Below are 13639 nucleotides of genomic sequence, written 5' to 3' on the forward strand. Positions count from 1 at the left end.
ATTTGAGATTATAATTCTATACATGCTTCCGAAAGTCTCTTTGGTTTCCTTCATTGTGCTCTGAATGGCTCTCTAGATCTAATTTAATTCAGTGAAGCAAATCCAAAAGTGTCAGGGAAAAAAAAAAATAAAATCAATTTTGTCTTTAGTTAGAATAAAAATTGAACAGAAGGAATTCTTGATCTTCATTAATTCCATGGGCAGGCATACAAGCTCCTAAGTGTTAATGAGACTTGCCAGTTTAGGTGGACTGAAGTGTCTAATGAAAAGTTAAATGAGCCCACTTTGGATTTTCATTATCAGATATTTCCACCAGTAAAGTTTGGCAATGCATCCTAACAAACCCTTCAAGACCCCTGGGAACATGGAGCAAATGGTTCATTTGGACTGGAATTAAGTTACTGGCTTGCATGGTCAGAGTGACTCCTAGAAACTAATGTGAGGGGAAAATTATCCAAATCCTTTCTTAGAGTTACCTTTTCCACATACAAATTCTATTTCATTTTTCCCCATTTATATTGAAAATTAACCCCTGTAGCCTATGGTGTTTTCCTTTAGAAATATGTACAAAAATTACCTCGCCAGAGATCAAGCTTCCAGATCTGCTGAAGCTTTAGAACTCATGTCAGGATCTGCCTTGAATCAACTTCATGGCTGATCACTCTAGTAAAACAAAAGAGTTCAAGATGTTCCTAAATGCTAATTTACCATTAAATGCCTGCTAGGTTTGTTCTTACTCTCGTGTGCAATATTAGATGTCAGATCAGAAACTCATAAATTGGATCCTTAGGACATGAAGATTCGCTTTAGTAAATTCTATATGTTGTCTTTTCAAGTTTCTCTTTAAGAAGAAAAAAATTACAAAAGACAATAAAAGTACAAGGGCTTCCAGAAAGGACTGAAAATTTTGACATGTAATAAAAAATTAATTTGTCTTATTATGAAATTTTAACAAGCCACATAGTACTTTCAGGCAAAGAAGCACTTAACTGACACCAAATCTGTAAAAATATCTCAGTTATGGATTTCTGATTCCCAAGGGTGGAAGTAAAGAGACAGATTAAATGATTACTATGTTCAGTCCAAAATTAAATTCCACTTGTTTAAAATATATTAAAAAAAGTATAAGTATCTGGAGCAAAGACAGCCTAACAAAACATTTTAAGTGATAGGTGAAGCGCTTGACAACTTTATGACTATCTTAGGGCCAAAGTTGCCTTTCTAAAGGAAGAAGGATTTTCACAATCCGTAAATCAAACCATGATAAACCAAGGACAGTGACAATACAATGGATTTTAAAACCTCAGAAGTTCATCTCCCTGTGCATGCATCCCCATTGCCTGCAACATGCTCAGGGAAAAATTAAGCAGCCCTTCTCTTGTTTTCCTACCGCACCACAGCTCTCATCATTCGCAGTCACTTTGTTCTGGAAGCAAAATCTGCTTTTGTGACATAGCATTTAACCAAAGTGTAAATCAAAGAAAAAAACATAAGTCTACTTGGTCACTCTTCACATGCTCCCTTCTATTTTCATGAAGAATCTGTTTCTTTTCCCACCACATACTGCCATGCCACCAGGGTTGTTACTCTCAGAACCACAGAACATAGCACAGAAACGATGCTACCATTTTTTACCAACTCACTAACAATTGCCATGTTCCGTACAAATGGAAGGTTTGTAAACTTTTCCATCCAAACCTGCGGAGGCACTGCTACCCCATGCACTCCTGCTGACAGCATCTGGCATGGCTACGCACTGAACTCGTGACACAGCAAGCATCAAGTCTGCATTAAAATACTAGGCAAAGCCTTGAGCACTTTTAGTGTATATGCTAAATCATCCCTTGACTCGTCCAGCTGAGGAGAAATTTACCACCCATCTCCCCCAGCATGAGCTCTGTTGTTCTGGCCAAACATGTATAAGACATAGAATTAATTTCCATATTTCCTGGAGAAAGCACACAGGTGATTAGCCCCATTTACCCTCTTGTGCCTGAATCAAAGCCAACCAGGCACAGAAGCATGTAGGTCATTTTGAGTGCCCTGAGCATCCTCATAGTCTGAAAAACAATGTAGTCCTGAGGGCCTAAACTTGTATTACACAGTCAGTCAGTGACATAACCCATTTACATCAAAACACTCTGTGGAGTCACTTGGGTTGGCTCTCTCACTACTGCAGCACTCCACTGATGAGAATCTGAAGCTGTTTCTCCACATGCCAAAATGAGCCTGAACCAGAAAGGTCGGGGGCCAAAGGCATTCACAGTTCAGACCTACCCAGATGATGTCATCTTGTCTGTACTGTTTCCAGTTGCGTCCGGTGTCACTGAACATCACCGTGTAACTGGTTACCCAGTCTGAGCTCCCATACCGGCCCTGTGTAGCGACCGTGACAATCTCCACTCTGTCCCCAAGATCAACTTGCAGCCACTGCTGTTCATTTGACTCCAGAGGGGACCAGCCACCAGCTCCTGGAAGAGATTAGATGAAAAGAATTTAGATGACAATGACAGTACAAGAAATTATGTAGAACCACATAATTATTTCAACTCATCACAGAGGACTCTAATTCTTGAACATGCAACTGTTTGTTCATATTTTTGTATTAGGGAATATGCTACATGAGATGTGCTTCCTTCAGGTTTTCTCCTTTAACCTATATTTCATAAGGAATTTCAAATTTCTAATAAATTTTAAGGAAATTTATTCTTTTGCAGTTGGACAAACATCAGTGAGGTTGGCACATCCCCTGTCACAAAAAAAAAAAAATTATATCTATTCCCTCATTGCAATTTTGGGAATCCAGACTTGTAACTTTCAGTTTGTTTTAACATTTTTTTTTGCTATGTTTTGAAAGAAATGCAAAAATGTTAGTTATCTTTATTTGAGCCCTACTAAGGCTCAATCTAGAGACCATTTGATTCAACAACTTAAAGTGCCTTCACACTGGAAAGTGGTCTCTCTTACCTAAGCTTGTAATTCATGTTTGTCCTTTAAAAGTAAACATATGTGCTATTGCTTCAATTCTTTTAGAGGTTAAACAGGCCTGCAGTAACACCAAGCCAATGAAACAGAACTGCAACCACTGCTTGTGTTTTACCACTTTGTTCACTATAAGGGCTTACGGTTAAAAGGCAAATCATTCCAGACTGGAATATATTATTTTATGTTCTCTTGCTTTCTTTTACACCCTTAAATTATAGGCTATGTTTATTTTCCTTCAGCTTGTTTCTACTTACAGACATTTATTCTCCGTATACGCCCAGTGTTCACTTCAGGCTTACAAATAAGCGAGCAGTGCAGCTGTGAAGAACACAGAAGCCATCAACAAAGGTTCCAAGGCAGCAAATTCTGAAGCTGCCTCTGCAACCCATCTTCTTTTTGTTTTGTCATTATTAATGAAGTTTACAAAAGCACTTATGTGTGACTACACTGAACACAATCACATTGAGAAGGAAAGGGGGAAATACGGAGTTGATAGTAAAGGACTAACAATTCCTCATATAAACTACAGGAATGATTGCAAATAAGCATTCCAAACAAAATGCATCTCTAAACAGTGATTATAAATACCTGGATTTATCTTAATATTTTAATCTTATTAACTGATCTGTCTCAAAGTTGCTCCTTGAAGAGTTCATTGAAGTGAACAGAGTTGAAATATTAATAAATGTGGTTTACAACAAAGAACACAATTTCAATAACTTTGCACTTTAAAAAAATGTCTTTGTTCTCCTAGAATGCATTGTACTTTCCTACTCACAACTGAAATTTCTTTGTCTAAGAATAAATGTTAGAATTTTCATTATTTACAATACATTAATATAGGATTTATCCTAATTCCTGAAACAGAAGCATATCTATTCCACAGCTCAAATTGAGTATTGTGCCTGCTCCCCCAGATGACTCAGTCTTCATTCCTCTACAAGAACTCTCGAGGGAAAATAGTTTGCAACCAAACCAATGAGTACTGTTTGTTAGTCCTATGATTTATCTTACCCTTTTCAATCACAATAGAAGTTGTCATCATTGTGATTATTTTACCTGCCTTAAATAGAATATGCTCTCCCATGAGCATGCCATGAAAGACCTAATGAGAATATTAGGAACTTCATCACTCAATATTTCTCTGCCTACTTCATAGTTCCTTTTACCACTAAACCTAGATATAGCTTATATAAGACTATAATACTTCCTATTAGAAGTCCTAATAATGTTTCCTCTCCAACCATCTTTTTTCTTTTTTTTAAAGTGTCATATAAAGAATACTTCTGTCTACCTTTAAGACACAAAATTTGTAATTGTATTCGAAGGCAACAAACTGCAGATTTCTCCTACACCAAATTGTGAATAATGTACATACAATCCAAAGGCAAAATTCCTTTGGTTTGTAATATCGAGTATCTGAAATAGACTCTGAAAACAATAGTTGCTGCTTTTTAGTTTTATTCCAGGAACTGACCTGATATAAAAATTTGGTTCAAGAGTTGTGATAACAAAGTTGTTTCCTTCAAGGCTCCAAAGAGCCTATCCTAGATGTTTTCATAAATATTAAAAGAAATCTGGGTGTTTTTATCTTTCCTTTATTGTCTTTCTATACCATAAACAGCAACAACCAGATTGAGAAAAACACTTATAATAAATAACTTATTTGATGAGTTTCCCATTTAAAAAAATAAAAAGCTTTGCTTTCTCTGTTCGGGTTTATACATAAATTCTTAAGCCAAGCTTATTAGCACAGGTGCTTTCCAGTAGGATATCAAATATCATAACTAAATATCTACTCTATGTACTTTATGCTCTGCCCCTTTTGCTGCAAGAAGTGGCAGGAATGTGATATGCTTTCCACAAAAGTGTTTGGCTTTACTATGCACTGCTATTTTCCAGTTTGAGCACAGCGTCTCTGGCTTATAATTTCGAAGTCAAACAAATGATACACACTGAATGGAAATTTGGGAGATCTGTGGTGAGCTTGAGCTCTAAAATCACAGATTATATGGTTTCCCTGAACTGCATACCTCTTTATATGAGCAGATTTGTCTCCTGGAAATGTCACTCTTTAGATGTAAGCACTGCACGACACAGCACCGACACCTGCTTGTAGCATCACCTCTTCAGAGCTGGTCTTGCAAGAGAGTTACAAACCATGCCTTTACAGAAGAGTAGCTGCTTCATATATCTTTTCCAATGGAGAAAAAAGCCCACTGTATTTTCCTCTCCCAAGTCTTCCATCATTACCATTTCCACAGATGGACAGTAATTCTACCGTTGTAAGAATGGCAGCTAAAATCCCTGCAACAGCAGAGCTGCATTGGCTGCATGACTGAGGGTAGAACTAAAGCTTTTCCCACTGGGCCTCTCTCACTTCTGTTAATAAAGCAAACATGTAGCTTCTGCTTGCTTTTGTGGTTATCCCAAATCCTCACCAAATACAGCTGTGAGTGCAAAAAATCAATAACTATATTTTCGTCCATATTTGCTCTGTTACACAGAGCAGGTGGCACAAAGGATACTGGATACTGCCACAATCTGTGTCTCCACATTTCTTTTACGCACATCATTCCTTACAGTATATAAATACCCCATCCCATACTTTTTCCAATAAGTAGCAAAAAAGAGCATCCAAAGCATAGCAACTATTTGCAGCCATTTGCTCCTCAACCCACTAGTGAAGCTTGTCCTGGGGATCGTTTGCAAGTGCAGACCCAAGACAAAGGACAAGAAAGTTCTAATATGCAAAAACATGGGTTATTGGAGACACTATTTACAGGACATCAACCCCTTTGAACAGACACAAGCATAGCCCTGATATCCTTTTCCTGCAGTTGGGCACAAGGAAATTGAAGAGAACCATACAACTTTTAGTAAGTGTGGCATAAACACAAACCAGACAAAATTTGGCTTTAATTATGCCCACCAGATCTAAACATTGGTTTTAGGTAATCTGGAAAGTACTAATATATGAAGATGTCACACTGCCTCTCACATGAAAACAAAAGAGACAGGATACTCGATAAAGTCCACGTTTGACATTTTACAACATGTCTGAGGGACATAAAATTTCTCCTTCTGCCCATCAGATTCCCACCTGCATTGACAAGATTCTGCACATTGTGCTACAACATCATTCCTCATAGTTCACACATTTCACATTTTCTATGGATCATTTCAAAGGAGACATTCAACATGGTATGGAGAAAATGTCCCAGTGAAGAAACAGTACAGCAGGAATCTGATATATTGCTCATATTCTCCATGGTAACAAACCAAAATGCTGGAAATATGAGGAGAGCAAAGATCTGATGGTTTCTCAGCTGGAGACACACATGATTCCAAGAAATATGATCAAATACTTTTTTTTCTTTTTCAGGCTATTTGTACATTTTGTCATAGTTGTTTCAAAAATTGCATTTAAGCCCAGTGTTACACAGTCAGTGCTTCTTGCTGTTCCCCAGGGCCGCTCAGGATGCCCATGCTTATTTGTTGTTCATTAATAAAAAGCAAAAGGAATTATTATTTCCACCCTACAGTGCCTTGCAAACAGCTCAACCGGCTTTAAATTGCACTAAAACTCCTGAACTTCCTGCTGTAACTAAGTGCTTCCCTGCTGCAGAATTTTACTTTAATGCCCAGATCAAACACTTCCTGGCCACAAAACAAATTCTTTTTGACATTATATATGTTTTATATTCTCATACATAATTGCTTATACTGACTATTCAGGCTAAGAGCTAATACGAACTTAAAAATCTTGGGTGATACAGTGGTATTATAGCAATTTTCTTATTATTTTTTATTATTTATTTACTGTAAGCAAAAAAGTTGATAAATCCCTCTCACGGATAAATAATATATTTCATAACTTAGAATCACATTTATCAGAGTTATATTAGCTGCTTTACTATTACAAGTACAGATTTATCAGCGTTTTAATTGACTACTTTCAGTTGTTCACACTAAGCTTTACTCATGGGTAGTTTGTGTGTTTGTTTTTTTAAACAGCACATTCCACTACCACAGGCCTTTTTTAAACAACAGCCTTTTAGTTACTGTTATCTTTTACTGAATTAATTTGATAAATTAGAACTTTGTATTGATAAAGGTCTGAGTTGAGTTTTATAAATTCATCTTCACTTATTGTATTCATATTTACATTAACAAACATATTGATCTGGGTTTCTACCTGGAGGCACTGCTCCTTGCAGCACTGTCTTATCAATTCCAAAGCTAAACCAACTCATCAAAACACTCCAACACTATCAGAAAGCCATAGCCCAGTTAGTGGATATTATTTCTTGTAAAGGTATCTACTGTTTGCATTCAAGTGACAGTCAAAGAAAGTTTCTTCAGCCACCATCTAGTACTGCTTGCTGCTCCAACCCAAGATGAAAAATTGTGCTGGTTCTAGCACAAGTGACTTAGTTTTCTTCAAGTAGCTGATATGGGGCTTTTCCTTGGGATCGTGCTGAAAACAGTGTTGATTATACAGAGATATTGTTGTTATTGCTGAGTTTTATTTTGTTACTGCTGTGCTTACACATAGGTCAAGGCCATTTCTGCTTCTCATCCCAACCCACCAGTGAGGATGCTGGGGTGGGCAGAAGAAGTTGTGAGGGGACACAGCTGGGATATCTGACCCCAGCTGACCACAGGAATATCCCTTCCAATGTGGCATCATATATTTCCCATATAAAGCTGGGGGGAAAAGGAGGAAGGAGGGAATGTTCTGAGTGATGGTGTTTGTCTTCCCAAGTCACCATTACACCTGATGGAGCCCGTCTGTCCTGGAAATGACTGAACACCTGCCTGCCCATGGGAAGTGGTAAATGAATTCCTTGTTTTGTTTTGCTTGCACATAAGGCTTTTGCTTTACTTTTTAAAATGTCTTTGTCTCAATGCACAACTTTTATAACTTTTACTTTTCTGATTCTTTTCCCCATCCCACCAGGGGGGAGCGAGTAGAGTGGCTGTGTGGAGCTGAGTTTCTGGGATTGAGCCATGACATGTGCCCCACGTGGGTCTCAAAGGGTTTGAGATAATTACAGATTTGATTGGAATGTGCTAGATGGAATTTATAGCTGTTACTGCTGTTTAGCTATTAATCAGCAGGCTTCTGTGTTTGCCATGGGGCTTGCTTCCCTTACTGTTTATTAGAGTCTAGTGCTCATTAGTAGCTACTTTCTGCTTTCGCTGCTTGCTGTACTGCTTATCATCCAACTCTGCTGTGCTGGGAATAGTTTGATAACAGCAATGGCCATGTGCCTGGGCTGGCAAATGGCCAGGGCATTGCTGCTGCTCCTGTGCTACTCTACTGGACAGGCTTGAACTCCAGTGTGAACTCCAGTTGAAGGGGCTGTGACCTGTAGATGAGTCCACGTAGCAAAAGGACACCTCGAAGTGTCTGTGGGCTCAGCCCATGCCAGAGCAGGTACATCTCAAAGTGCCTGTGGCCATTGTTGCCTCTGTACACAGCTGGTGCACCTTTGGAAGGGATTGAGGCCCCAGGATAAGTCCACACTCGAGAAAATACACCTTGAAGCATCTATGGCTATGCATGAGGTCACACTGAAGTATGTCAAAGCACGTGGCCATGGTCAAGCCCCTGACAGAGCAGGTACATGCCTGAAGAAACTGCAGCTGTGGGTAAGGCAGGAGCAAGTTTACTTCTGAAAGGACTGTGGGTAAGGCCACGCTGGAGTGAGTGGCTATGTGGGGTTACATTGTTGTTGGGGGTTAAGCCATAATAAGTAGCCACATGAACTTTTCTGCCACTATATCTGCACATTCCTGCAAAAGCCCATGCAACAAAAGAATTAAGCAAGGTAGAATTTAGCTTCTAGGTCCCTGAGTTGGCTTCAGCTTCTCAGCTACCATGTAAGCCTTCAAAACATGAAATAAACGTTGCTGAAACTACTCCCTTAGGGTTTGGTTTCAATACTCTGTCTTCCTGTTCCCATGATTAGCGCTAAAGGATAACATGCAATACCAAATCTCTAAAAAACTAGAATACCTTACCCCTCACCACATGACAAAACTACTGTATGGTAGCTATATACAACCTAGTTCAATTTCTGACGTTAAATTGAAATCATTGTCATAATTTTAGATATAATTAATATCACTTTAAAATACAGTACAACCAGAAATAATATTGACTTTGAATCTCTTCCTTATTTCTGCAGATAAAATTAGTCTTTAGAGCCATTTGCACAATCTTGCATATCTATTCACCATCCCGGCCAGCAGCTGGAGACAAAGGCAGGGAAAATTCAAACATCATGTTCAGTGTTTACAACTTTCTTCTGTTGAGCAACTACAATATGTCTTTTTACTTGCTGAAAAACTCTAGTTCAAGAGTATGTATATGATATATTAACTCCCATCTAACACTTCTCTAATGACCTAGCAACTCCTTTTCATTACTGATAAGCATCTAAGAGAAAGCGCTTCACTGTCTTTCTATAGATTTATCCAATAGTGTTTGATTAAAACAGACATTTCAGAGATGTTTAAGAAGGGAAATTTTCATTTATTTTCAATTAAATTCTTTTTTTCTAGGAGTATACTTTCTAATGATTCTTAAATTTAAAATCACATGAAATATGGTAATACAGGCCTTTCAACCTTTAGAGGTTCTAACTTGGGAATAAAATGGGAGCCAATAACCCAAATTTGCAGTGGGATGTCAAATGATGCCCTAGATACTGCCAATTTCTCTTTTCTGGTACCAAGTTTCATCCTAATAGTTCCTCCTTGTGTGTGAACTCATTATCTGGCCCTCAAACATTGTTCATTGCAAATATCTGCAAAGTTTTTATCATATTCACTATTTTTACAGTTGTGTCATCATTGAATTCCACACTTTATATCTAGTCACTATATCTTTAACACCTATATTTTAGAGTAGGGCCTCTAAACTAACGACCTTCAGGCTCTTAAAATTATGGAAACTCATCAAAAGCAGAAGGATTATCTGAACTTCCTTAAGGATGTCTCTACAAGAGAAGTAGAGAGCTTTGAATTTAATAGAAGCTTTCTATAATAAAGGAAGAAATAGCTCCTACATAGCTCACTCTCAGAAGCATAAATTAATAGCTCTATTCAATTTGTCTCTTAGTGTACTGCACACATACAACATAAAAAGTAACTCTTTGCAAATGTGCTTAAAAAGAATAGTTTAGGCATTTCATACTGCAACCTTACCATCTCGCCTGTTGAGCTTTGCAAAGCTGGGACTGTGGGTACTGGAGAGCTCAGAGGAACTGGTAAGGGCTGTTGAAGGTAAGGGAGATATCAACGCATCATCACAATTATCTAAAAAAAAAGCAAAAAACAAAACACAGAGGTCATTGTATGAGCAACACATATGTCAACTTGTGCTATCTCCAAGTGGTGTTTGTTTCTGCTTAGTGGACAGAGACTGGAGTCAGAGCACAGTTGTGTTTGAGTCCTTGTGAGACTGAAATTTAACCTCCAGAATGACAGTCTGGCGGGACAGCAACTGATTGAGAGCTGTTGTTAAGACATTGAATACTTCAGAAGCTGAAAAATATTTTCCTTTCAATTAATGAAATTTGTAGTCTACACTGCAGTTAGAGGGTAATGACTTATTGCAAAAGCCACTGGAAAAGTTCAGCAATGCCCTGGCAGACTTTAGAGGACAACCCAGGTGGTGTGTTCAGTAAAGTTTTTCCACAAAACAGGTATGTAATGTAGAAGTTAAAACTTCACTATTTCTGTGTAGAACTGACACACAGAGACATGCCACCTGGCCTTTTGCAACACGTAAAAGTGTGTCCCGCACTTCACAAGAGTCACATGCTGCACTGTGATCACAAAACCTGAACATTTCTTCCCCAAGTTCACACACAGATGCACAGTGAAATTAGTCTTGTTCATTCACATGAGTAGCTTCTATGTCTCTCCCCTCTTTCTTTTACATCTACATGAGGACAGATGGGCTAGGCTAACATTCAAGTTGAATCTTTGATCCCATAATATTTGAATAAAGATGGAATTAAGTAGAGTAAGTTTCCTCATTACAATGCTGTCACATACACACTCAAGAACATAACATGGGGTTTCAGCAGGTAATAATAATAATAAACCCCTCTCATTTTTAATTGAATATCCCATAGAGCGAAACATGGATCTAATTACTGGAAAAATCCTACAGGTCAGCAGAATCTCGGGTCACTAAAGTGTTCTCTCACTCAGAGTGTAAATATGCAACTTACAAGGATTGGGAAAGCAGGGGATGGGAGAAAGGGAAAAGAAATAATCCATTCATGATATTTCAGGGCTACAAAAGACCAAAAATAAAAGCAAAACTTGCTTTATGGTTATGACAACAAATTTAGAATTTCTTAAACTAGGTGATACCTTTTCCGTAATGAGCCAGATTATGCTAGAATATTTCTCATCCCTTTTACAACGACTTTAAAACAGTACAGATATTTTTGTAATCAAAATCCAGCTCTATATGGGAGACAATCAGTGTAATCCATATAATTCATATCAGTGTATTGAATGATGGATATCAAAAGCAAACTTCTGTACAGAACCTTTTCCACCTCTTTGATTACCAAGAGCAAAAAAGCCTAATGAGATCTGCAAGTTAGACAAATTAGGGACAAGTGTGCCACCAATGTTGTAGCCATGAGGATAATTAGCCAACAAAACAAGTTACCATGGTCCTGAGTAAATTCTCTATGACTTGTACCCTTTGAATTGCAAAGAGAACTTCTGACTGCAATGCAGAAAGGTCTGGGGAGGGCTGGTCTCCTGGTACACCATGAGATCATGCCTTAAATGTTCTATTTGGACTTTAAAAAAAAGGGACCACTAAATTAAAATAAGGGTCTTAAATTCATTGTCACTTGCAACCTGAACAGAGACTTCAGCAAAAATCTCAAATGGTGAGTATATCAGGGCACTGAATTCACCCAAATTTCTGCATTCTTTAAAAACCAACAGAGGGAGTTGGAACCTCTCAAAAGAAAGTTCAAAGTCTTAGCGACAGACCTACATGACTATTCAGCAACACTTAAAATGTGAAGCTGGAAATAACTGAATGTAGAGATTTCATTTTAAATAGTGTTTAGACTGCTGGCTCTCTTCAATCCCCTGTGGTTACTTCTGGACCACAAGAGAACTCAGCACATCAGCCTGTGCTCCACAGTTGCTCATGGCAAGAGTCTCAGTGACAGTCTCTGGGTTCTCACTGTTCTCCAAAGGTAGGATTGGATGCCTGTGGGACACTGAGCGTCTCAGCATCGCAGCAAGAGTAAACAATTTCAGAGCAACACATTTAAGGTTTTCCCTGGGATCTCTGGAGGCTCTAGCCTGAAAACTGACAATTAGTTCTACCTACCAGATGCTTTGTCTACGTTTCCACATCCTTTGTTTTTGTCCCTATACACACATACCTGGATCTTTGCTGCTGTTGCACTACAACACCATTTTCACACCAAATTCTAGGATCCCTATTTTTTTTTCTTCTACAAAAGAAAGGGAGGAAAGGAAGAAAAAACAGACCCACTACATCTAGAAATTCTTCTCACAAATAATATCTAACTATGTAAACACGTTAAGTTTAATGCTTCAGCATTTAGGACAGTGTTAAAAATTTGATGATAGTTCTGAGAGCACCAGGACTAATGTAGTCCAACTTCCAAGAGATAAGAGAGTAACGATTGATTGACTCCAAGCTTGCAGGAATTTCCTCCAAGTGAAGTTTATTTTTTAATGGATACTCTGACAAGATGCAAGATCACTCTTCTGCCCTTCCCTCAGTCAAAACTAAACTTGCAACACCAGAGGTTGCACCGACAGCTCTACATGCACAGACCAACAGTGCAGGACATGGCACAGTTTTTGCATGCCAAATGAAATTTTAAAGTACAGTATAGTAAAGAGCTTGGGATGCTTCAGTCCCCTTGTACATGCACAACAATCCAGATCACATGCAGAACAGCTCTGATGCAACCCTTGTTGGAGACCATACATGTACAAACGGTATAGATCTGAGATTGATATTTCTTTGTAAACTTAGCTGAAACAGATTTCAAAAAGGTGGAATATGCACACAGTGAGGGTCATCCCATTGGCCCTGCTTCCATGAGGAGGCAGTATTGAAAAACAAACAAACAAGATTAGAAAACTCTCACAGCAAGGTTGTTATTATCATATTTCATTTTGTGATGGGCGCAGACAAGAAAGAGATGAGACATTTTGTGCTTACGCAAGATCAGAAAAGATCTATGGTAAAACCAAAAGCAAAGCCAATGTATCCTGATTCCCACCATATAATCCCAGCACACACATTTCAAGAGACTTTGTCTCCCCCACTTTGTGTGACAGAAAAAAGCTATTATGGCAGGTGCTCCCATATTTATAGTTCGTGACCTATAGTTCTTTTCACTTTGGAAGTCTGCCTGTTAGAACAGGAATTTTGCTTCTTTGAGTCAACTGCATTATATGTCTGTTAAAAATGTCGGTTTTAACAATGAAAAAATCTACACTACAGAATTTAAAACATCTGGATGCTCATGAAAGAGCATTTACTAGCCAGTTTTGTCTCCTGTGTTTCTTTGTCAACAAGACAATTAGCAAAGAAATAATGACAAAGGTCTAATTG

The 13639-nt window shown here is 38.2% G+C and overlaps 1 protein-coding gene across 1 annotated transcript in view; it reads right to left on the bottom strand.

The window, feature by feature from the left end:
• Nucleotides 1–13639, bottom strand: part of CNTNAP5 (contactin associated protein like 5) — a 288117-nt gene that overhangs the window by 207150 nt on the left and 67328 nt on the right. The window contains exons 2-3 of the mRNA XM_027636681.1: nt 10204–10314; nt 2278–2471 (exon numbers count right to left, since the gene is read on the bottom strand). Of these exons, the coding sequence (XP_027492482.1) occupies nt 2278–2471; nt 10204–10314 (305 nt within the window). The remainder of the gene's footprint in view (nt 1–2277; nt 2472–10203; nt 10315–13639) is intronic.

This window comes from Corapipo altera, unplaced genomic scaffold (assembly GCF_003945725.1).
Source record: "Corapipo altera isolate COAL_440 unplaced genomic scaffold, ASM394572v1 45, whole genome shotgun sequence".
NCBI lineage: Eukaryota > Metazoa > Chordata > Aves > Passeriformes > Pipridae > Corapipo > Corapipo altera.